At 43.5% G+C, this 24,383-nt stretch overlaps 1 protein-coding gene across 1 annotated transcript in view; it reads right to left on the minus strand.

Moving 5' to 3' along the window:
* LOC306706146 (disco-interacting protein 2 homolog C) overlaps positions 1-24,383 on the minus strand; it is a 143,058-nt gene that overhangs the window by 18,084 nt on the left and 100,591 nt on the right. Inside the window, exons 7-23 of the mRNA XM_079173070.1 lie at positions 24,214-24,333; positions 23,699-23,896; positions 16,288-16,379; positions 12,439-12,549; positions 10,584-10,707; positions 9,245-9,354; positions 8,088-8,190; positions 7,908-7,972; positions 7,375-7,468; positions 6,874-6,993; positions 6,555-6,669; positions 4,265-4,404; positions 4,022-4,158; positions 3,730-3,938; positions 3,525-3,639; positions 2,425-2,626; positions 1,897-2,006 (exon numbers count right to left, since the gene is read on the minus strand). Of these exons, the coding sequence (XP_079029196.1) occupies positions 1,897-2,006; positions 2,425-2,626; positions 3,525-3,639; positions 3,730-3,938; positions 4,022-4,158; positions 4,265-4,404; positions 6,555-6,669; positions 6,874-6,993; positions 7,375-7,468; positions 7,908-7,972; positions 8,088-8,190; positions 9,245-9,354; positions 10,584-10,707; positions 12,439-12,549; positions 16,288-16,379; positions 23,699-23,896; positions 24,214-24,333 (2,165 nt within the window). The remainder of the gene's footprint in view (positions 1-1,896; positions 2,007-2,424; positions 2,627-3,524; positions 3,640-3,729; positions 3,939-4,021; positions 4,159-4,264; positions 4,405-6,554; positions 6,670-6,873; positions 6,994-7,374; positions 7,469-7,907; positions 7,973-8,087; positions 8,191-9,244; positions 9,355-10,583; positions 10,708-12,438; positions 12,550-16,287; positions 16,380-23,698; positions 23,897-24,213; positions 24,334-24,383) is intronic.

Consider the following 24,383-nt stretch of genomic DNA (forward strand, 5'->3'; position numbering starts at 1 on the left):
ATCTACCGTTATATACTTTCACTGTTTACGTCTCTATGTATTCATTACTGCTCACCACAAATACATGTTTCTATATTTTAAATGTGTTTTATTATTCTATCCGTATAGTTTAACTTCTGTCTCTGTGACAGTAAAGATTTGAACCTGAGCTGAATTAAGTTTCTGCTAATTATAACTCAACACGTCTGCTTCAAATTAAAAGCGTTCGACTGGCTTTAAACCGAGAAGCCGTCACAGGAAACACAACGCGGCTCAGAGGTTCGGCCCGACAGCGATCGGTCCACAAAGAAACACATTTAACATCAAATGTGATCAAAACCGGTACAAACACTGAATAAAGCAGTTTCAACATCTACTGCTGAGGAACTGTTGAGCAAAGACACATCAAACTCATGACTGCAGAGGCTCAGCTGGACCCAGTGTGAGGGTTTAATCTAGACACTCTGTACGATCACACTGATACACAAACAGGAACACAAGAGGAGGACGAGGAGCTCATTCACACAGAGGGCTGGTTCCAGTGATCGATGAACAAACAGGTTAATGAAGGAATGAATCAAACGAGGAGACGCAGCAGCAGCAGCAGGAGCCTGAAGCTCAGTAAAGAGTTCATCCTCTAAACCTCATTAACATGAAACCACAATCACAAACTCATTTCTTCGGAGGAAACTCTGAGCGTCTGCTGAGGAGAGTTGGCAAAGTCGATGAACGTGTTATTCAAACAGAGGAAGAGTAATCACGTCTGAGCTCATCACGACCAGCGTCGTCCTCCTGTTTGGACTTGTAATTATGGCATCAAGCCTCCGGACTATTAGCTTCATTTAGCAAAATGGCAGAAATGATTAAGACGCAGCGCGGCCTGCAAACCAGCGATACTCAACAGGCTTCACAACAGGAAGTCGTCTGCTTGAGACGGTCGACACGCTGCTGCTGCTGCTGTTCACTCATAACCACGTTAAACAGGGAGTTTGGATGTTTTGATGTGGTGTCATATGAGGTGCTTATTCAATTCAATATTAATTATTAATTAAATATTGAACAATTCCTTTAACTGTCAAACGAGGGCGAGAATGCTTCATGAAACAGACATATTGAGTCAGAAATGATGTTCGCCGTCTTTGTCAGGGCGACAGAAGTGGAGACCGGAGGAAGCGTGTGGAGTTTAGTTGAAAGCACCAGAAAACAAAGTTCCCCAAACATCTGTTTGGTGACGTCCAGCTGTGAGACCGGCTGTGTGGCTTCCTAGTGTGCTGCGGTGGAGGCGGTGGTTGTTATTATTTGGGGCCTGTCTCTTCTTATTAGAGTCTACATGGTGTGTGTGCGCCGCCGCCGCCGGCTGCCCGACGCTGGAACTGATGACACGTTCAGTACAAGAGAAGAAGAAAACCAGTTCTGGCAGTAACACACACACACACACACACACACCGCCTGCTTCTCTCCATCACTCCGCTGCTCTCGCTTTCTTAAATTAGTCTTTGTTGTTTTCTCTCTATTTCATATTTTCTCTCTCTGAGTGCTGCCAGAGCATCTATCGTTCGCTGCCTTCACCTCCTGGCATCAGACTTTCCTATTAACTGCTTTTTAAAAAGGTGCATAAATTGGTAATTCAGAGCATTTCGATCTCCTCAGAGGCTCTCAACACGGCAGCTAAACAGTGCAAACAATGGCGGCGGTGCTGACGGAGCGAACAGCGTTCCCCTGAATCAAAGCAACGCTTAAAGAGTTAAAGGTTTCTGTTGCGATTCGACGAATGTTATAATAAATGAATATGTGAACACAGCATGAAGGCCAAGGAATCGAGGCCTCATATGTATGTGTGTGTTTGATGATGATGATGGTGATGATGATGATGATGATGATGATGGTGGAAACCAGCAGCCCCCCTCTCACACACACCTTCCTTGCCTGGTCATTGTCTTCTATCTGAACCAGATCCCTGCCGCTGGCCTGAGCGATCCTCTTCCCCGACACCAGATTCCCCACCATCACAGACGCAGGACCGATCTCTGAGGAAGAGGAGGAGGAGGAGGAAGAAGAGGACAGGTAAAGGAGTGCAGCATCTCCAGACTTCATTTATGATCGTACATGGCGTACAGTTACATATGAACTACGTGTTCCAGCGGCTCCTACCTCATATGTGTGTATACTGTGTATCCAACCACTCAATCTGATTATACTGTATTTTTAGCTTTTGTTGTTCTTTTACTTATTTATTCTAACTTTATAGTTTGATTATTTATTCTGATGTTTTGTTGTCTACTGATGTCTCGTGTTGTACTTTGCTGCTGTAATCTTGCAAATGTCCCCGCTGTGGGACTAATAAAAGATTATTATCATCATATAATATATATGTATATATATATATATATATATATATATATATATATATATATATATATATATATACATCCGTTCCTACTGTACCTGGTTGTTTCTGCCGGGGTTTGGGCAGGTTGGTGACGCAGGTGTGCGGACACATGAGCACGTTGCAGGGGTGCAGCGCCCCCTCCAGGAAGAGCTGCTTGGTCTCTGACAGGTGGATGCCACCCAGGGGAGTCTTGGGCAGAGTGTTGGAGGGCACCAGAGCCAGGCAGTACACCCCCACCTGGTGGATACCGTCTATCGCCTGGAAAGCGGATATGGGTTTACTTTTAAGGACAGAACGAAACGGGAACCTTTACTTCTTTAATCCGGTTCTGCCAGTGGAAGCCGATGAGGAAGTCCTTTTAAAACCTGCAGCACTTCTACTGACCAGCAGGGGGCGACGCCTCTGATTACATAGAAGTCTATGAGAAAATGACTCTACGTCTCTCTTGATTTATTACTTCAGAGAAGAAGTAAGAAGTAATAAATTACTATTAATTTAATACAAAAATGATCACACTTTCAGGACAAATAGAAAATATGTTTGAAATCTTATTGATATTAATAATCAAATAAATGAGTTTCAGCCAAACAAAAGTAATTAATCTACAAATGTAACATTTTAAAATAAGGGTTCATTTTCTGCAATGTTTAAATGCCTTATCATATTATTTAGATATTATTATATTAACATCTGACATAACGCGTCGTAGTTTAAACATAACACATACGTGCATTAAAGCGAAAATTTTAAAATTTTCCTTTATTATAGTGAAACATTTTCCATATTTCATCTTTTGATGCTTAATAGCAGTGCTCGAGTGTGTCAATAACCAAGCAGACAGGAAGTGTGTGTGATGGTGACGGAGTAAAAGGAATGAAGAGGTTTGGTTTTTATTGCAGCCGTAAAAAAAAACAGCGCAGATGGTTTTTAAAGTTTCACCGCAGTCTCCACGCCGGCCTGCAGACAGCTGGAGTCTGGGCTGAGACGTTATCTGCTCGTGAATGTGCAGCACGGTGTCGTGCACGCTGTGCGAGTGTGTCCGACAAAGAACGAGTATGTTTTGTCTCTTTTAGACGTTAGGCCTGTTAACACGTGCCCGGGCTGGTGTGCATCCCGACTGTGACAGTTTTCCTGAGGAGGTTTGTGTTGTCTTTACCTGCAGAACTCGGCTCATCCACTGGAAGCTGTCTTCCTCCGTGGAGTCGGGCCGCTGCTCCGCCACGACCACGATCCTCTCGTCGTGAAGCACCGTGATGGAGAACACCGCTATCCTGAAACACAAAACGCCGAAAATGCAAATGTGAAGCTAATTTCTCTGTTTACTGCACTGAAATAATAATCCCTTTCTTTAGACCTCTCACCTGCCCCGGTAGACAAACTTCATGGGCTCCACGGCGAGCGCCGTGGCGACGATGTCGTCGGCGTTGTGCTGGCGGCCGCCGACCACCATCAGACCGTCCATCTTCCCCGCCACGAAGATCAGACCCGCGGGACCGATGAACCCCAGCAGGCCGGTCCTGGTGAAGGGGAACTCACTGACGGGAGCCCCGTTGTTGGTCACAGGGAAAACCTTGTTTTAAAGAAAACCAGGTGAGAAAACGTTTGTACTCAAAAAGAGAAAAGATGAAGTAATGGAATCCTTCACACACTCACCTCGAAGGTGTTCTTGGTCATGCCGGCCAGGCCGTAGTAGGAGGTTCCCGTGGCCACCGTACAAACGCACAACTCTCCGATCTCGTCGGTTTTGCAGAGCTGAGGAACTCCTTCTGGTTTCACCACACACATCATTCCTGCAGAGGAGAGAGACGGCGCGGTTTGATGAAGGAGAAATGATGAGAGCAGCGATTTGTGTAGTGTTCGGCATTGAGACGTGTTCCATAAAGTCTACGGTCTCACCTCCGGGCATCACGGCGCCGACGTCCTGCAGCGTGAGGACGGACAGCTTCTCCTCCGAGTCCACCCGGATCACGCCGTGACTCAGACCCTGCATGGACAACACGCCGCGACCGGGAGGGGTGCTGCCCTCCTCCACGGGCCTGCAGGACGGGGAGGAGACAACCGATCAGAGGACGGGGAGGGTTTTCTTTTCAAGGTTTCAAAACGTTTTGTAAAGTGGGGACATTTTTAAGAAGTAAATAAAGTTTTGGAAAAAAGAGAACATGTTGGGAAAGGGAAGACTTTTTTTTTAAATTGCTAAAAAAAATATTTTTTTGCAAAGAATATTTTTGGAAAGGGAGACCTTTTTTGTTAAAGAGACAAAAACCTACTGATCCTCTTACCTGTAGTGCTATTTATCAATCTATACTGTTTTGGACTCACTTGCCTTCTCTCCAGTATAATGCGACTGGATGTCATTCTGCTTGCAGAGATCAGACCCAGTTACTCAACATAACCCACAGTTTTCTTGTTGTGAGCAGTTTCATGTCGGGGACTATTTTCTTTTCTATGGAACTACACCCGCTAAACGTATCACCACGCAGAAGGAAGCGTGCATCTTCTCAGCTAGCTAGTGCTACAGCCAGGCGGCAACCGGGAGCTGCATTCTCTCTAGTGTCCACCAGGGGGCGACTCCTCTGGTTGTATAGAAGTCTATGAGAAAATGACTCTACTTCTCTCTTGATTTATTACCTCAGTAAACATTGTAAACATGAGTTTATGGTCTCAATCTCTAGTTTCAAGTCTTCTTCAATACAGCATGATGTTCATTTAGTAAATGATGGTCCATTTAGAGTCAAACAGACCATAAAGCAGGGGATGCTTTAGGGGCGGGGCTACACAGTGATTGACAGGTCTCTACCAGAGACGTATACGGCGTCTCTACGTCACTCCTCCTCAGTCCAGATATGCTCGCTTCCTGTTCACTGGTTGCAAAAAACCCAACATGGATACAGCTGTAATCCAAGATGGCGACGCCAAAATCCCCAAACTCGAGGCTTCATAACGTCCACAAACCAACGAGTGACGTCACGACGACTACGTCCACTTCTGATATACAGGTGTTATACACAGGTTGAGGGCTACGGTTATGCCCGCTTGCTTCTGCGTTGGTGATACGGTTGGCGGTTGTAGTTGAGAAGAAAGAAAATAGTTCCGACATGAAACAGCTCACAACTAGTCGCACGAGCGATAAATAGCAGAAAAACAAAAACGTGTAGTTTTGATCTTCGGGGGTGAGCTGCTGTCCCTTTAAGGCAAGAACATCATTTTTGGAAAGTGAGGGCTTTCTTGTCTGGTCGTCACCAGGATGTTTGGCTTTAAGGTTAGAACTAAACCGGGGTTAAAGTTAGAAATAGGAGCTACGAGGGAGTCTAGCTTAGTGTGTGTGTGTGTGTGTGTCCTGAATTCTTTATGAGGTTTGAAGCAGCTCTTCTGAAAATAAAGTGAGTTCATTACTTTAACACCCGCTGAGGCAAAGTGCCATTTATTAGCCTGTGTGTGGCACAAACACACACACACTTAAAACACACACACACACACGCACGCACGCGCACGCACGCACACACACACACACACACACACACACACACACACACACACACACACACACACACACACACACACACACACACACACACACACACACACACACACACACACACACACACACACACACACACACACACACACACACACACACACACACACACACGGCTTTTACAGAGTCGTAATTAAGAGCACGAAGCATAAATTGGAAGCCGCTCTGGTTCGACTGTAATGTGGTTTGGACTACAGTGCAGATGATGAAAGAGGTGGAAAAGGTTGTAAGTTTAGAGTTTAAAAAAAACTGTAAAGTCGGTAATTTAAATGGGTTAAATTAAGAGGCTTTAAAAAAAGCTAAAAGAAAGCTACTAATTTACTGAGAGTAAAGAAATGTGTGTGTACGTACATGTGGACGTGAAACATGGAGAAAAGCAGGAGATGAGGCCAGAAAATATTTTATGAAAAGGTGTTTTTATATTTGATTTATTTTTTTAATCAGAGGATTCGATGCATTACGACGACGAGTTATTATAAATATATATTTTAAACACATTGAAAATCCCTACGGTCAAATTTTAATTAAATTTCCAAGCAACTCTTCATGCATTTCTGTGTGTGTCCTATGATGTTTGACATGTGCACAGGGCAATAAAAAGACACATGTATAAATATGTGTGTGTGTGCGTGTGTGTGTGTGAGAGAGTACCTCCTTAAAGCTACAGTCAGGGCCTCGGGGGAGCTGGCACAGGGACAGATGACCTCCGGCTTCAACCCTTTGGTCTGGAAGACGTTGAGGAAGGCGTCGCAGGACGAGATCGACCCTGAGAGACAAACGCTTCAAAATCATCCTACAAATCCAATAAACTGACCATCAAACAAAACTCACACAGTAACGGTAAGAGCTCTATTAAGTAAAGATGTGTCTAAAGATTCATGGTCCCCAGAGGATGAGCCCTCTGTGTTTTTGAACGTTACCGCCTTCACTACAGCACCAACCACAGTTCAGAGAGCGAGTTCATCCTTACAGGGGTTCGAGCCGTCCGCCACCACCAGCATGCGCAGGGAGCTCAGGTTGACGTCTCGCTGCTCCCGGTGGGCCACCAGAGCCCAGTGCATGTCCCGCGACTTCACACACGCCACCTTGGCTGCACACACACACACATACACACACACACACACACACACACACACACACACACACACACACACACACACACACACACACACACACACACACACACAAACAGTTTGACTTCTGTTCGACATGTTTTATTCAACATGCGACTCAAGGAATAAATTCAACTCTGAGCCAATTTCTGTCGTTTCTGGTGCTGTTGTGTTGGATCACACTGAGGTGTTAGATTTTCATTTTACAGTCAGTAAAAACCGAACACAGTCTGTTTTTCTGCCGGATGAAATTTAAAAAAATACAAAAGGCTGGAAGTCAGATGTTTTGACCCGCAGGTCTGAGACAGACGGAGGTTTCCAGTCGAGTTGGCACTGAGTCGGGCTGTGGAGTCGTTTACCTTTGTGCTGGCAGACTTTTTGGATCCAGGACAGCGGGTTGACCTTCATGAGGGCGTAGGGAATACTGATGACATGCATCATGTTCATCACGCTCTGACGGAGACGGGGAGACGGTAACGGAGTGTGAGGAGCGTTTCAAGACAACTTAAATATGACGTTAAAGCATAACGATATAATAACTTAAGATGGAAACATTTCGTGCACAGTGGTCACACAGTGATGCAGCTTTTCTTGTGTATGAATGGGTTCAGTTGCATATTAAGCACATATTTTATCCATTGGTTTAATAAATACATATTGTTTTCTGTTAAAAACTCAAACACATGTTCCTGAGTGGACATGTGACAAACCTTTTGTTTGAAAAATAAGTTCAAAAGCATCAAAGCAATAAAAAGACTTTTGAAGAAGTTTTGATGACAAAAGAAAAAGAAAAAGATTTTATGTTTCGAAAAACAACCATAATCAGACAGTTTAATTGAACTATTGTAACATTCATTCATCATGTGAAACGGTTGAACGGTTGCTCTCTTACAGTCAGGACGGCGTGCCACAGCCCCACATCCTTCTTGAAGTCTAATACATTCACTATGGTCTCAGCTGGAGGACGAGAGAGAGACATTCAGGGACAAACGACGACACTATAGTGTCTGTAAGGTGAAAGGAACTGAAGTGTGTGTGTGTGTGTGTGTGTGTGTGTGTGTGTGTGTGTTACCTTCTGTGTACGAGCAGGACTGTGTGAGTCCCTGGCAGTGTGTGAGCATGGCTATCCTCGTCACCGTCACGCCGAGGACGCTGCCGTCCTTACAGGTCTTATACTGAACACACAGAGACAGAAGACAGAAGACAGAGATTTACCGTCTGAATTCATGTTTTGTTAGTTCTCTCCACAAGACGACAAACAAATTCTAAAATGCTTGTTTTCTGAATGAGTTTGGATCGATTGTTGCTATGCTATGCTAACATTGTAGCAGCTCCAGCAACACTCAACATAACGTCATGTCAGCGTAAATACAGCAGCGCTGTTATTGTTTGTACCATAGACAGTCTGTAGTTTATACACAAACAGTTACACACAGTTTCCTCCGGTCTCTGCACTAATACGAGGTGTCGTAGAGCTCTGGATGAACTCCTGCAGATATAACATCTGTTTCCTTCATTTCTGATTCAACAGCGTCAGTGATGACGGGAGGATCTCAACGCTGACCGGCTTTAAAGACACAGAATTTCACGCTAGAGTTGAAATATTTGAGGCAAATTTCGAGTCATTCGCAACTTTGTTTGTAATCTTCAAAATATCAAACTAAATCTTAGCTGTGAGTCAACAGTGCGTCTGTAAAAACATGAAGTCGTCGCGTTCAATGAATCAGATGCAGAAATGCTGATTGATGAATTTAAAGTTTCTGGTTTTCTTGAGTTCTAAACACCAAAAACGATTCGAGAGTCGACAGCAATCGATGAGATTCTTTCCAAAATAAGATCTCGTTGGTCTGAAAAGTCTGTCACACGTCTGACTAATGACTGCACATTATGAGCTGCTATTAAAGTTATGAATCACGCTGCGACATTAACACAGAAAAACAGAAAAGAGCCGCAATCATTTCATCCGTCTCGTCTGTCTGGGACGAAGGAAGCCTCCATTAAAACACGGAAAGGTCGATCGCTCTTCAATCGTCCCTTTTACTTTCATCACTATCCTGTCGGCCTTCTTCAACCGACGAGACATTTCACCGGCAACAACAGCTTCAAGGTGCGTCGGGAAAAATAAAATCAATCAGACGAAATGACACCTTTGATCATCGGCAAGGCGCAGACACAGAAGCGTCCACTCAGCCGTGATTCTAAAACACACGACCATTGACGCTGCGTTACCTCGATGTAGGCGGTGTCCTGGTTGGCGTCCTTGATGTGTGGGAACCAGTCTCGGGGAGGTTTGGAGAGGTGCTTGGACTCCGTGACGAACCACTGCACCTTGGGCCAGCCTGGACACACGGGGTCACAAAACAAACGTCCTCATGTGTCCAAACGTCTACCAGCATCCAGAGGTTGATCTGCTGCTTCCTGTTTACCTGCTGAACCTCATTTAGACCTAAAGTTTGAGTTTATCAGTACTTGTGTATTATTATAAATATTCTTTTTCCTAATGTTTTTGCTGTTATAATCATCACCATTATCATCATTCTTATTATTCTAAATTGTTTCTTTTATCATCGTTTGTCTTCCGTTCATATTGTGCCTCATAAATAAATGTATTATTGTCATAATAATCATCTTTGACGTCAGATTGCTGCTGGTTCCTGATTTCTGTATTATTCGGCCGAGTGGAAGCTCGTAGAGCATCGACGGGTTTTCACCGTCTTCCTCACGAAGACTCATCGTAACGAGGACGAGTGTGTACGTTAATGTCTGAATTAATGCTGCCGGAGACAGAAGAAACAATCAGCCATGTGAATGAGACGAGTTTAAAGCCTGCTGATCAATAAGAGGAGCACTCCAGCTTAATGACACACACACACACACACACACACACACACACACAGTAATCCATACTGAGTGAGGAGCAGTAAATCTGGCGGCATCAAGTTGCTATTTATACTTCCATTACTGAGAGCAAACATTCGTTATTAATCAGCAGGATTCTCTCTCTCTCTCTCTCTCTCTCTCTCTCTCTCTCTCTCTCTCTCTCTCTCTCTCTCTCTCTCTCTCTCTCTGAAACCTGATATACGTTCACCTCTGAACTCGGTGTGTTTGTCACATGTGCTTCCTGAAAGGATCGACAGCCACGAATCACAAGTTCAAACTGCCGATAAAATAAAACATTACGTGCACAAAAAGATGTGCATCTACTAGAAGTAGAGAGAACACAAACATGTCTTTGATGCAGAATAACAGTTAGAATGACAATTTTGATGAAATATCACAATTCTAAGCTTAGTTTCGGTTTTGTTTTCTGACGACCGTAATCCCAGACGTAGTTTTGTAGGTCAGGTTTGGACATTAAGTATGACAGCGGCGGCTTTATGATCATCTTCAGAACAAGAAGACAAGAATAAAACACGCTCAGAAATCCAGGTTTCCAAAGGAATTTGAGCAGGAAAAGGGAGCTGATCCTGGCAAGAATTTGCACTAAAACGGGACTCTTGATTCTTGATATTTAACACTAATGCATATAGAGTTGGTGTGTGTGTGTGTGTGTGTGTGTGTGTGAGACCTTTGAACTGTGGGATCTCTCCGGTGGGACTCTTCGGTAACCCTTTATGACAGGCGTCGCTGGTCAGAGCCACCGTCACTCCACAGCTCCCCAACAGAAACCCGATCTGCTGACTGCCGGCGTCCTGGATGGAGAGACGGAGACATGAACTGTGATTAATCATCTCGACTGCATTCTGACTCTCTACACAGGTGGAGAGCGAGAGGTGGGTTAGATAACGTCGGGGGACTCACAGCTGCAGCACGAACAAGAAACCTCAGTTCAAGAAACAAACCTGTGGACATGAAAACTAAAGACGAGTCAACTACAACTCCCAAGGTTCATTTCAGGAGGAAACCTCCAACCACTGAGCCTGACTCAGGTGCATCAGTTTGAATCGGTTCACCTTCAGATTGTTTGGATGAAGTCATAAAATAAGTCCGTGTGCACGCGAGTAAACACTCGTGCAGCAATATTTAAATATCACTAATGCAACAAATTAAAAAATATGTATATTTATTTTGGGGTGCACGTTTGCTACGTTTTGCTGTCGCTATTGTTTGTGTATTTATTATGTTGAGCCCTCACATATGAAGAGTGTAAAGCGTACGATATTCTTCCACTTTAGACTGATCGGTCGTGTCGTTTACTCCACGTTTTCTTGAAGCACAATCAAATGAAAACACGTCATTTTAATCTGAAACACGTGAGATTGTGAGATTCTTCTCTGTGTGGCCTGAATACTTTGTGGAGGAAACTCTTTGTAAGAACGCTTTAACGCTAACGGCAGATAACGCACGAGGCGGCCTTCAGTTGGGGGAAGAAAACGATGGAGCAACAACTACTTTAGACAAACCAGAAACATGGAAAATAAATTCCTAAACACACACACACACACACACACACACACTTACAGTGTGATGGCCAAACCACACTATGACTCAAACACAGATACAACAACAACAGCAGAGACGTTTCTTCAGAGACATTTGGGTTTGATTACGCCTCAGCAGAGCTCAGAGTCCCCTGTGCTGCACCATGACTCAGCACTGATGACTCATGTTTTAACCCCCCCCCCCCCCCCCCCCCATGTACTGGCTGAGCGTCCTCTTTTTAACACACTTGATGCGATGAAAAAGAAGAAATGGTGACAAAAACTTCTCTTGAACTGCAGACAGACTCCATCACTTCCTCTCCTTCTATAACGTCACATCATGTGCACACTTATACAAACTGTGCACAATCAGCTGTTCATGAACATATAAAGTTCGTAAAGCAAAAGAAGAAGAAGCTTACTAAAGTTTGGTGTGTGTAAGAGCTGCTGAAGTGGAGATTTATCATCAGAGTCTGAGAACAAACTCATTCAGAGAAAACGTCCTTTAAAGAGACGTTTAGTTCATTACAGACATTTAGAGACTCTACAGGTGAAGAGTTAACACATGAACTCATAGAGATCACCATGAAGCTTCACCACTTCATCAAGAGCATTAAGATGTCTTCCTGTTCTGAAATGTTATGTTTAAATATGTAAATGAGGCATTATGTAATGGTAACTTATGGTGAATTTAGGAGAAATTTAGAAAATTTAGAACATTTTTTTTAAATTTGGAAAAACAAATTTGAAAACAGACACAAACAGACAAACTAATAAAATAAATGTTTTCTTCCTCTAGTCTGAAAGAAGACGAGTTATGGAAGAAAAACAGAGCAAAAATGATCAGTGCATGAAAAACAATGTTTTTTCCTGTAGAGCCTTCATTGACAGGCCGCCTTCCTCTGTTAGTGTTGATCAGATACCATCGATCGATCAGACGCTCGTTCACACACGACTACGTTCCTCATGACTTGGTTGAAGCTGTGCACCGTGACCGCTCACCTTCCTGGACAGCGGCACTTCTATCGGCACAGGGACGACTTCGGCCAGCAGGCAGCCGTAGAACGCCGTCATGAAGGCAGCGGGGTCGTTGTTTGGGAAGACCAGCGCCACCTACAGGTCAGAGGGAGACAACAACGAGTCAGCGTGTGGTCGTTACCGTCGCTGCGTCGCTGCTTTTTTAAGCCTGAAACTGTATTTTTAAATGTCCAGATGAGTGACGGATGATTATGTTTATTCAGGCTCTTGATTCTGTTGGTGTCCCGTCTGTAACCGACACTGGGTTTAGTTGTTCACTGTGAATCTCTCAGAGGGCATCTGGTCAATGTCTTCTCGCCTCATATCTTCTTTTTCTACCCAGTGAGTCCAGCTACAGAACCATAAATATACAGTATATGTACTGTTCCCTCTCCTCTGTTTCAGCTCATTTCACTCCAGTTCAAACTGTTTTATTGGCCCAATGTCCCGTTAAACTGATACAACTCTTACACAACAGCAGCAAACACGACAACAAACCTCCGGATGTAAAGAAACAAAACAATCTACTGTAAACTGGGCAAAGTAAATATATTTTAAATCAAGAAAAAAGAGGGTGAAACATCTTTAACATTATCATTTATTATATATGTATTTCTAAACATGACCACAGTATCTTTTCCCTGCATGCTTAATGTATTAATGCACAGGGAGCATTTCCTGCAGCAGGTACAAGAATGCAGCACTTTATATCCCCTGTAGACGCTTTTACAGCTGAAATATTAAAAACATATACGTGGACATGTTTACAACTAAAGCGTGGTTCTGCTCCATCCGTCCAGACGTGTAATCAAGCTTCAAACATTGAATAGAAACAGTTACCAGCATCTAAATGTCCGGTTGTCAGAATCAATACTCGGACAGCGACAGGATCACGACCGTTTCAGAGCAACGGGTGTTTCAGTTTCACTAGCGACCGTGTTAACTGGTGACCTTCAGCCGAATGCAGGAGGGTCTACAGCCCGGAATCAGACTAACTGAAGCAAAACATTCAACACTCAAAGATCAGATTTATTTGACGTTTTCAACCCCAAACATTCGCACATTAAACAAACCTCTGTAAAGTTCATCATGTTCTGCTTTTGTTGACATTATCGTGAGTTGATTCAGCTCTGGTCGTCTTTTGTTGGCAGTAACAGAATCTTCATTCCCCCTTGTTGGTGAATCACATCTGCGACTATAACTATATATATATATATATATATATATATATACACAGTATATAACTATACTATATATATGAGACACATTTCCTGTGCAGCAGGTTTCTATCTGCCATCTTTCAACCACCGCGACTCCAACAAAACAACCAGCATCCAACATGTTTCCACACGTCGTCCCTCACAGCGGAGCCTTTATCTCCTGCTCCGCCATGTTGGATCCAGTTTGGCTCCAGTTGCACGTTGTGATGATAAGGGTGAACCCCGGCTTAAGTGCTGTTTAATAGCTTCCATGTACAGTAGTGTGTGTGTGTGTGTGTGTGTTTGACGCTATAAGCTAAGTGCACCTGAGCGAATGAAAGCGGTGTAATGGTGCTTTAACTGAACTAATGTTGACATGAGCAGCTCTCATTGGAGCCGTTCAGGTTTCATCGGTAGATGATACCAGAGAGAGCAGAATGCTGCAGACATGCAACGATGTCATGATGTATAAACTCTCCACAAAGGGACAGACTGCTGTTGTGGTTTCAGTTTCCTTTTGTTAAATTGATTTTTACCTGTTTTGACCATAAAATGTGTTTCTTTCCTTGTGGAGCGTTGACAGTAGTTATAAAAATAACCCTAGCGCTATGATCTTCAGCAAAGCCTCCACTTTAATACTGACTGGGCTCTGCCGCTTTAATGTACTGTTGTACGACACATTACAGCAGACTTCTCCTCGTCACCCGTGATACCTCTTATGAATCATTGTGATCAGTATTTTGCATAATATCCAATATTGTCATGACTGACGAGCCATTTTCATATCATCATATTGAGCGGAAGATAACGTACATGCCATTTAAATTGTTGTATGGAGGCCAAACTGCATTCTTCTGGAGGTATATTTTATCAAATGTTTGTCTCATATGTTCCAACAGTTATGGAGGACACGGATTACAAACAGAAGCTTATCCGACTCATTTAAAAATCAAAAAGAAAATGCTAAATCTAATTTAAATTCCTGATTTTTGTATGCATTTCTTTTTAGAATACAATATTTGTATTCAAAATAACACAAATTCATGAATAGAGCTATACCTCAAATAACCAGACAGCAATGTTCTGTAACGGTTTATAATTGTTTTCATGGATTATGTAGAGAAGTTGGAGAAACGTAATATTTCCTGCTTTTGGACTGTGATCATGACCGCCGTATATATTTCATTAAAACCAATAAAGAATATTCTACTCGACATAAAAATTTAAACAAACCTGCAATAATCTGCCTGAAAGTCAAACATCTCTTGGTTCTGAAAGTCACTTCACATCCACAGACCTCTCCGGGCTCGTTCCCCGAAAAACAGTTTTCCAGATAAAATAACCTCGAACTCGTAGAATAACAGTTTCTGTATCATTTAGTTTAAATAAATCTCCTCTGAACACCGTCATCCTGTGAGGTCTGACACCCCCCCGTCAAAATAAAACACTGTAATTTCTCTTCATGCAACTTATTATAAAACTTCAGTAAAACTGTGAAAAAGACCAGTTTGAACCGGGATTAAAGAAACACACACACACACACCCTTCCGGCTGAGACGCATAAAAATAAATACCCACACACTCTGGCATGGTGCCAGTCTTGACTTAGTCTCCAGCCGAGCGGGAAATGGAGCTTGAAATAAAGATGAAAGAGAGACAAGACACTTGTGGGACTATTACTGAACCTTCTTCCACTTCAGCGCGACCGTCTGTTCACGTGCGGAGGCGGTTAAAGACGCGCTCAGTGGGAAGTGATGATTGTAATGACAGTGAAAGGAGGGAAGGACTGCACACGTGTCCATTTTTAAAACATTGTGTGTCGGCCGTCACATCTTTTTTTGGCAGGTACCCAAAAAATCTTTTTCAGAGATAATCTTTGATGTTTTAATACTAAAGGAAACCAAAGTGATAAAAAGTCAGATGGTCTTGACTCCAATGAACAAACAGGACCTGTGATCGACCTCCAGTGGTGTCGAGCCCTGCAGACTTCCACGATGAGGAACTGAACTGATGCTGGAAAATAAAAGTTTGCGCTGCTGAAAAACTGGAAAAACTGAAATTTGAATAATTGACGTATATCTCATTCAAACAACTTTCTACCGAAGACATCCGTACTTAAACTGTTAACATGTTGGTCTGTGGTTGATCCAGAACAAACGCCTTTAAACAGCAGGAGCGTCACGAATAAACGACGAGTAAAATGTGAAAACACTCGCCCGCGGATAACATATGTCTAGGGCTTTTATTGTGAAAGGTATAAGAGCCTTTGTCAAGGTTGTCATAAAGTTTTCCGTCTTGGTTCGGACTAAAGAGCCTCCGTGTAGTTGTTTCATAGATGCACGTTAACCCGTTACTTATTATTTATTGTGTGCGAAAGTTCAGAAAATTCAAGCTTTTTCACATTTGTTGAGGCTGTATGTTATTAAAGTTAAAGTATTAAAAGTTTGCACATGTTTTGTGTATGTAAGTTATATTTGTTTTATTTCTTTAGTGCTTCTTTATTTGTTCTATGTTAATGTTTTTCTCTACTCTCTAAACATTTGACTATATAACTAACACATCTAACTCTACACATGTGATTCACTACGTTGTGGTGCAGTGACGTAGTGCGTGTAGACAGAGTCTCTCCTCTTACCCGGTCTCCAGGTCTGACGAGCGGTTCCTGTTTGGTTCCCAGTTTGTGCAGCAGGTTGAAGGCCACCTTCACACTTCTGGACCAGAGTTTTCCTGAAGGCAGATTGTGTGAATCATCATTATTGTGAAACTACAGAGAGCACACGGCGGGGAGGAAGCAGAAACAAAAAAACGCAGCTTTTTCTCCCGCGGACGGTTTAGAGATGACGTCTCTCCGTCGGACTAAACGATCGCACGGTTGGAACAAAAGGATGACATCACGAGTCCCCCACATGCAACACATTACCCTGACGGACGCCGCTGCACCTCGCGGGGCTGGACTGGTATGAGATGATCACACAGATTTCATAACCAAACCGTGGCTGTGGAGTAATTGGATCCATGTACAGCGATACTTTACACACACACACACACACACACACACACACAGACACACAACCACAGAGGGAGTCACGGAGGCCACATCAGTGTATCATTACAGTGATAAACGGCTTCTTTTGGTATCTGGACCAATGTCTTTAGTTTTAATTTCAGTGCTCACGCTACTTCAGGCAACGTGAACCCTTTGCCTCGTTTCAAACAGAAAGAAGTATTGTTGTGTGTTTTTAAATAACTGCTGCTTTAAATACCCCCCCCCCCCCCTCTATCTATATATCTATCTATATATATATATATCTATATATATATATATAATATTATCTAATCTCTGCGATCAGTTTCATTTTCCCCACCAGGCGTATAGCTGGCTCTGTTCATTAATGCAGCAACTCACAACAATAGAATCAATCAATTCAGACTGGCAGACGCAGATATTATGCATGAGCAATCCGCCGTGAATTCCTCTTTGTTTTTCACGCTAAATGAGCTTTTTTTCTGATGTTTGTCAGAGCTAATGAATAGAAGAGAAGGAAGAGCTTCTGGATCCCTCGAGGACAATGAGTTCAGACGGTTAGCAGAGAAAAACCAGCACGAGGCCGAGCAGCACCGACTCAGCTGCAGACGGCGCGTCTACGGCTAAAAAGAAGCGTCGTTTAAAGGAATTCATTCAGGATAATGGTCCACAAAAACTAAACTATTGTGTCTTCCAGGAGCATTAAAGTGGATTTTTTACCATTTAGAATTCACCAGAGATCTCAGAAAGTAACAACAGCCGAACATCTGCCTGGCAACAGCTTACAGGCTTTTTGATTGATCGCAGGAGAAATCCTTGCTTTATAGACACGATGACTGTTGAGACCAATTAAAACATGTTTTTAAAGTCGGTCACTCATCATCTAGAGCACGTCTACAATGTTCTTCAAAGATCTGTGTGTCTGTTGATTTGGTCGTGAAGAGGTTTATCTGTAAAGTGTGGAGGACATAAGTTAAGCTTAAAAGCAGAATTCATTTCTGAGAGTCAAGAAGAATCTGCTGGTCCTCCAGGTTTACGAGTGCATCGTGTGACTGGACGAGCTCTTCTTAAACTACATGAAACAGCTCAGAGTTCAAATGTTTTGGACTCTAAGCATCAGAACTTGATCCCCCTTTGGACGGGTAACGTATGAACCACTGCTCTGCAGTAATCAACAATTAATTGAACTGGTATCCATTTATTCCAGAAAACTATTTTTCTTTCTGTATGTGTGGAAGCTACTGCAGTGACTGTGAGTCCGTTTGGGGATGAGGACGCCCACTTCGAGGGCACTTCATCGGTGATAACGGGAGAACCGTGGAGGTGAGAAGCAGCAATCAGAGGAGAGGATTCCTGCTGGAACGTCAGAGAGCATCTCTCCCGCTGAAGAGTCCCGAATCAGAGCGCCGCAGACGTAATCAGAGGGTTTCTGTGCAGAGCCGAGGTCTGTTTTTTTTTTGGTTATTTTTAGGACGACGTTACTCAACCGACCCACGAGAGGCTCATCCGGCAGCTTTTTATTCTCCGAGACCGAGGCGAGGAGCAGGAAACCGCCCAATCATCTGGTTTGATTTAATTGAAAAAGGAGCTTTTGTTCTGAAATGAGATGTTCGCTGTTTGAGAGCAGCAGCTTCTCTCAGGAAATGACTCCCGAGAACAGAACGGCTTCCTGCTGAGAGACAGCAGGTCACACGCTGAGCCGTGGTGACGAGAGGATCTCTGCACTCAGACGATACTTCAGACAAGTTATGTGAAGGATTTCTACTGATGCTCTGTTGTTCTTTCATCATGAATGTAGAGCACTTTACAAATGGGCTGCGGCCTTTTGCTGCATGTCATTCCCTCTCTCCCCCCCCCCCTCTCGTTCCCTGTTGTTAAAGGCAATAAAATAATTATCTTTAAAGTGGTTTCCAGGCTGGCATTAGGTTTTGGATGCAGAAACAGAAAATGTGGTTATTGCGGTTATTCGTCAGCTTTATAATAAAAATGCGACATAAAAAAATGAAAGCTTTCTTACAGTAAGTACACTAAATGATATGTAGTTTGATGTTATCTGACACTTAAAGCTACTACAAGGTACTTTCATATTGTGTTGGTTCTGTTGGTCCCTGTGGACTAAAGTCTTAGTGTCTCTGAGCACCAGAGTCTCTTCAGAAAACCTCTCATGTTACTGCAGCAGGTCTGACAGTCTGCTCCTCTCAGTCCTGGTCCTGGTTCTCCTGTGCCTCCCTTCCCTCCAGTGGGTCCAGCAATACGTCCTGGGTCTCCAGCAGACAGGTGTCGGTGTTGGCTCCCAGAGAGGAGAAGCTCTGCTCCTGGAGGAGGAGGAGGAGACGCTGCTGCTGCCAGGAGCTGAGCTCTCCTCCTCCCTCCGGAGCTCGGACTGCAGGAGGAGCCTCGAGTTTGTCAATTTCACCGTCGCCATGTTGTTTTTTTCGCAAACAATAAACAGAAGTGACCATATTAGCACTGAGGAGGAGTGATGGCGGATACCTCTCTGGTGGCAGCAGCGACCTGTCAATCACTGTGTAGCCCCGCCCCTAAAGCATCCCCTGCTTTATGGTCTGTGTGACTCTAAATGGACCATCATTTACTAAATGAACATCATGCTGTATTGAAGAAGACTTGAAACTAGAGATTGAGACCATAAACTCATGTTTACAATGTTTACTGAGGTAATAAATCAAGAGAGAAGTAGAGTCATTTTCTCATAGACTTCTATACAACCAGAGGAGTCGCCCCCTGGTGGACACTAGAGAGAATGCAGCTTTAACACATGAAGCATCGGCTTCACTCTCCAGAACCGGAGGCTGCCGCCTGGTCAAGGCTCTGAAGTGGAGCATTGCGACTCTTACATGATGTCAAATATCCGGTATATTGACAACAGTTTGTACGTAAAGCCGATCCTGGAAAGTTTACAGAAGGGTGACGGAGTTCTTTCTCAGTTGAAAACAGGATTTGTAGTTTATAGAAAACACTCCAAACAAAAGCACACAAGGGAGAATCAAAGAAAGAGATCAAAACCCAACACGCAGAACTTGAAAGCCTCACGCTGCGTATGGAAATCAGAGCGTCTCTATCGATTACGTGATCTGTTCCCACGTGGATCAAAGCTCCCCGAGACGCTAATCACTTTCTCTCCTGCAGATGACGTGCGTTGTGTCTGCAGTGCAGCGTGTCGAGGGTTGAGTTTAAGGACAGCGGGAGAATTAGGTATCATGAATTCTCTCTGTTCTCCGGGGGACGACTCGACAGGAAGAAAACAAAACAAGTTTGTCCTTGTCGGCCCCGACATCAAAGGAAAAAAGACACCACAGGAATCAAAGATAAAGGAAGATGGAGATTTAGATTCAGCACTGCACACACACACACACACACACACACACACGCTGTCTCACCATGTCGTTGTGTCTCTGGTGACGGACTCCGGCTGAAGACATTTCACAGTCTGGTGAACTCACATCGCCTCATCATCAGCTGCAAGCTCACTCAAATCACACACACACACACACACACACACTGTACGTCTGTTGGAAGAGCGAGCTTCAGGGACAAAGCTGAGTCTGGGTTAATGACCGTGTGTGTGTGTGTATTAAAAAAAGTACTGTACTTCAGATACCACATAGTTTTACGTCATTCAGAAGGAAATCACTAACGTGGCAGCTAGAGATCATACAAGCTACAATTTAAAGCTCATTTTCACACGTTTCACTGATGAAAACTCGTTTATTCACATTTATCTTTAGATCAACGTTTCCGATTTGCATGTAAAATGTTTTAAAGACATTTTAAATTCAACATGAGATAAGCTCATAAAGAAATGTCTTTAACCTTTTTCTTATTTGATTTCTTCTCATTATTTCCTTTCATTCTCTTTTCCTTCATTCTTTCCTGTTACTCTTCATTTTCTCTCTTTTCTCTTTTCTTTTTTACTCACTTTTCCCTTTTTCCACACTTCATTTTTACTTTCCTATGTTCTTTAATTACCCTTCTTCTTCTTCTTCTTCTTCTTTAACTGACTAAACATCAAAATCCTAAAAACTGGCACACAAAACAGCAAATGAACAACTCTACTGCTCTTGTGTGATTACTGCCTCACGGTCACGGTGCGGTTCACATCCACGTTCATCATTTTATACTATCAGACGTTTGTGTGAACTTGTCATAATTAGCATATCAATTATTTGATATGCTAATTATTCTGACCGATCGGACGTTCACTCAAAGCGTTTCTGAGAAATCACGAGATCGGAGCCGGAGGCCTAAAAAAACACCTAAAAAACCTCCACAGCTCAACTGATCAACGTGTCCTCAAACGACGGGTTGTAAGAGCAACACTGTGTGTCAATTTCCGCTCGAACATTACTACAGTATTTTCAAAATAAACTTCTGTCTTCAAAGAAAACAACTTAGTTAAGTTCAGGCAACAAAATGACTTAGTTAGGTTTAAGAAAAGATGGTGGTTTGGGTTCAAATAAACTACGGAAATGCTGTTACTGAAGTACGGAAGTTACGTGACAAATAAATCATCGCTGGCTTCTCTTCTCACAAACAGCGGTCTCCTGGGTCAAAGATTACGTGGAGAACATACGACATTATTTCTTGTGATACCCACAAACTACGGCGCACTATTATCCGTAGGTATAGCTACGAATGCTGTGACATTCAGCTGAGAGGTTTTGGGGGGAAAGCCTTCAAATGGACGTTTGATTTGAGAAGATGAACGTTCGTACTCAAGTCTACGCTTCTTCACAAGCAAAGCTTTACACGTGTGATTACAATCTCTGTTCAGTAAATACTTTTACTTTGAAGTAGTTTTCCTTTAATTTAAAAGATGTGAGTACGTCTTTAAACCCCGAATCTGAAAATGTGAGTTCATGTGGGTTAATATGTGTTCACTGTATGTGTGTGTGTGTGTGTGTGTGTGTGTGTGTGTGTGTGTGTGTGTTGTTTGGTGTCACTTCGTTCTCTCCGCTGTGCGGCGAGGAGGTCCGACTCTAAAGGACCGGAGAGAAGAAGAAAGCTCGGCTCACTGCGGCTTAATCTCTCCTCAACCCTCCGGACCCAAAGACATTTTCTCCGCCGCCGGTTGGGGAGATGAATAACTCGGATCGGCAGCTGCCGAACAAAAGAGTTTGTTCCAATTTGGGTATAGACTTAAACCGTGAAGCGTGAACCTACGTATTTGTTGTTACTTTTCACCTGCTGTGTGTTTGCTTTCTCCACATTTACTTTGTTTTCTGTGTTCCGTGTCGTTCCTTCTGCTGTAGGAATTTAAGTTCAGTGTCAGATTTCACCTGCTGAGAGCAAACACCACATCAGAAACTTGGCGTCAGAAACTTGGTCCGCTTGGTTCCTCATAACCGAGCCCCGACCCCGGAGCCCCGAGTCGGGCGTCGGTTGAAATTACATCCGGGCCTAATCTGGTCGGGTCCCAAATCTCCCAAAGCGTGTGTCTCCATGTCCAATCTAAGTGGAGTGTTTACTACCTGTGAAGTGCAGCAGAAAACGATAACTACGACTACATTCTGTATCAGGTGTCATGATCGGCGGATCTAATCTGGACCTGGTCTGAGCTGAACGAGGTTTCTGTTTGTGGGGAATGAACGTGGATCGCCGGCTGTTCTTTAGAGTAAAGAACTCTTGTCTCTCGTCTTGCTGTGAGTGAAATGTCCTGTAATGTGTGACCTCCTATGCAGAGGTTTTAATCTCGCTTCAGTTCACACAGATACAAAAACAGACCGGTGACCATCAGATATTAGGATCGGTGTCGAAACATTGTGATTTGGGATCCAAACTAAAAGGTCTGAAATGAGTCCAGAGAATAAACAAACCGCTCCAAACACGAACGCTTCTTAAGAGATTGTCCGTGTTAGATCTGGCCATTTGGGATAAAAAACAAACTTTCCCTCCTCCTTTAGCAGAGCGGCTTTCTTGAAAGCGTCTATTTCACACTTTGCTAATGTGCTTAGCGCTCTTGTCTGGCTGCCATTAGTGGAGTTTATGCTCACACAGCGGGTGTTAAACATTGTTTGGTGCTTCAGTTAATCAGCCGCCGTATGTGCCGGAAACAAAAACAGTTTAGGAGAAGAAGCCCTGCTGTGTTCATCCAGCGCTGTGACGACTGATCTGAGGTCAGGTGGGCTCTCAACATATGCATGTTTACGTGTGAAAGAAATCATTTTTCATGATGTGTAAGCATTTATTACTGGTTTTATAAATGTCGGTCATGGATCCCAATGAGCAGAGTTTTGATCCATAATGTTTTGTTCCTGGTGACTTCAAACAGAATCACTCACATTAGCACCGAAGAATCCCTCAAAGCTGTTATTGGTCGGCTCTTGTTTACTTAATAGTTTAAAGGTTTTCTGATCAGATAATTCCTCATTTCAATCAGAATTTTGGCAATTCTATTCAGAAAAAGTTCTTGACTGGCTGCCGGTGTTCAAGTATCCAGCATTTGGGAAAGTTTGCACCTTTCTTAAACTACAATTCGTGCTTTTGGTTGTTTGCCTCTGTAGTCCATAATGTCATCACTTTTATCATTTTAGACATCTGTGTGAAATTGTAATAATTTGCAAACAAATTCGTGAGAAGACAAATGTTTCCTTTGAGTTCATAGTGACCTTAAACCACCAAAACCCAATCAGCTCGTCCTTGAGTCCAATGTAAAGAGATTCCCTCCAAGGCGTCTTAGATGCCAGGTTTGCAAGAATGGGACCATCAAAATCTAATCAGTTCATCCATGAGTTGAGTTGAGTTTGTGCCAAATTTGAAGAAATTCGCTCCAGAGAAATCGCATTTCGGTGAAGGAACCGGACAGACGGACAGACGGACGACCCGAAAACAATGACGCCTCCGGCCACAACTTTCGCCGGCGCGGAGACTTAAAAAGGAAAACTGCAAAGTAACTTATTTCACAAGAAAAGGCCAAAGCTGGAGAAGACAAATGAAGACGTTTATATAACAATTGAGCTTCTTTCCGATAAGAGATTTACTCGATCAGAGAGGCTTTAATTACCGTAGGTGAGCACGTAGAGCGGCTTGCCGTTGGTGTCCATGGTGGTGAGGCAGGGGGCCTTCGGAGAGATGGTGCCCCACCTCTGCAGGGCCGCCTCCAGAGACGGGGGCCAGTTGGTCACCACGCCCAGCTGCTCGCCCCGCGAGACCACCATCTGAGCTCCCTCCGCCTTGGGCTGGTTGGGGTCTGGCTGCTGGACTGCAGGAGGACGACGGAAAAACAGAGTGAAAGGCTGGAAATACCGTTTAATGCAGACGTTTTGTGATCAAATACCAGTCTACTGTGGTGTTTATAGGATAGAAAAGTTGAGAACAAACAAGTTTATTTGTGGTACTTTAAGTATATTTTGATGCCAATACTTTTGCCTTGAACGTGTGCCTTTTACTTGAACATAGTATTTTTAAACTGTATTATTGTGTGAGTATGTCTTCCCCCCCCCCCCTGCCTCCAGCCCAACACTCAGTAACCAGGTTCTATAGCAGGAGGAGGCTCATCGGGCCGAGTGAAGCCGTTACCTTCCAGAAGCTCCTCGAAGTCGTCGACAAAGAACTCCCTCAGCGGCGGCCGCTTGGGTCTCTTCAGAGTGTTGACGAGTTGCTGTATTTTGGCTGAAACTCTGCTGCTGACTGGAACACCTGCACACACACACACACACACACAAATATTAACATACACCCTGTATTAA

The sequence above is a fragment of the Pholis gunnellus genome (genome assembly GCF_910591455.1).
Source record: "Pholis gunnellus genome assembly, chromosome: 14".
Classification (NCBI taxonomy): Eukaryota; Metazoa; Chordata; class Actinopteri; order Perciformes; family Pholidae; genus Pholis; species Pholis gunnellus.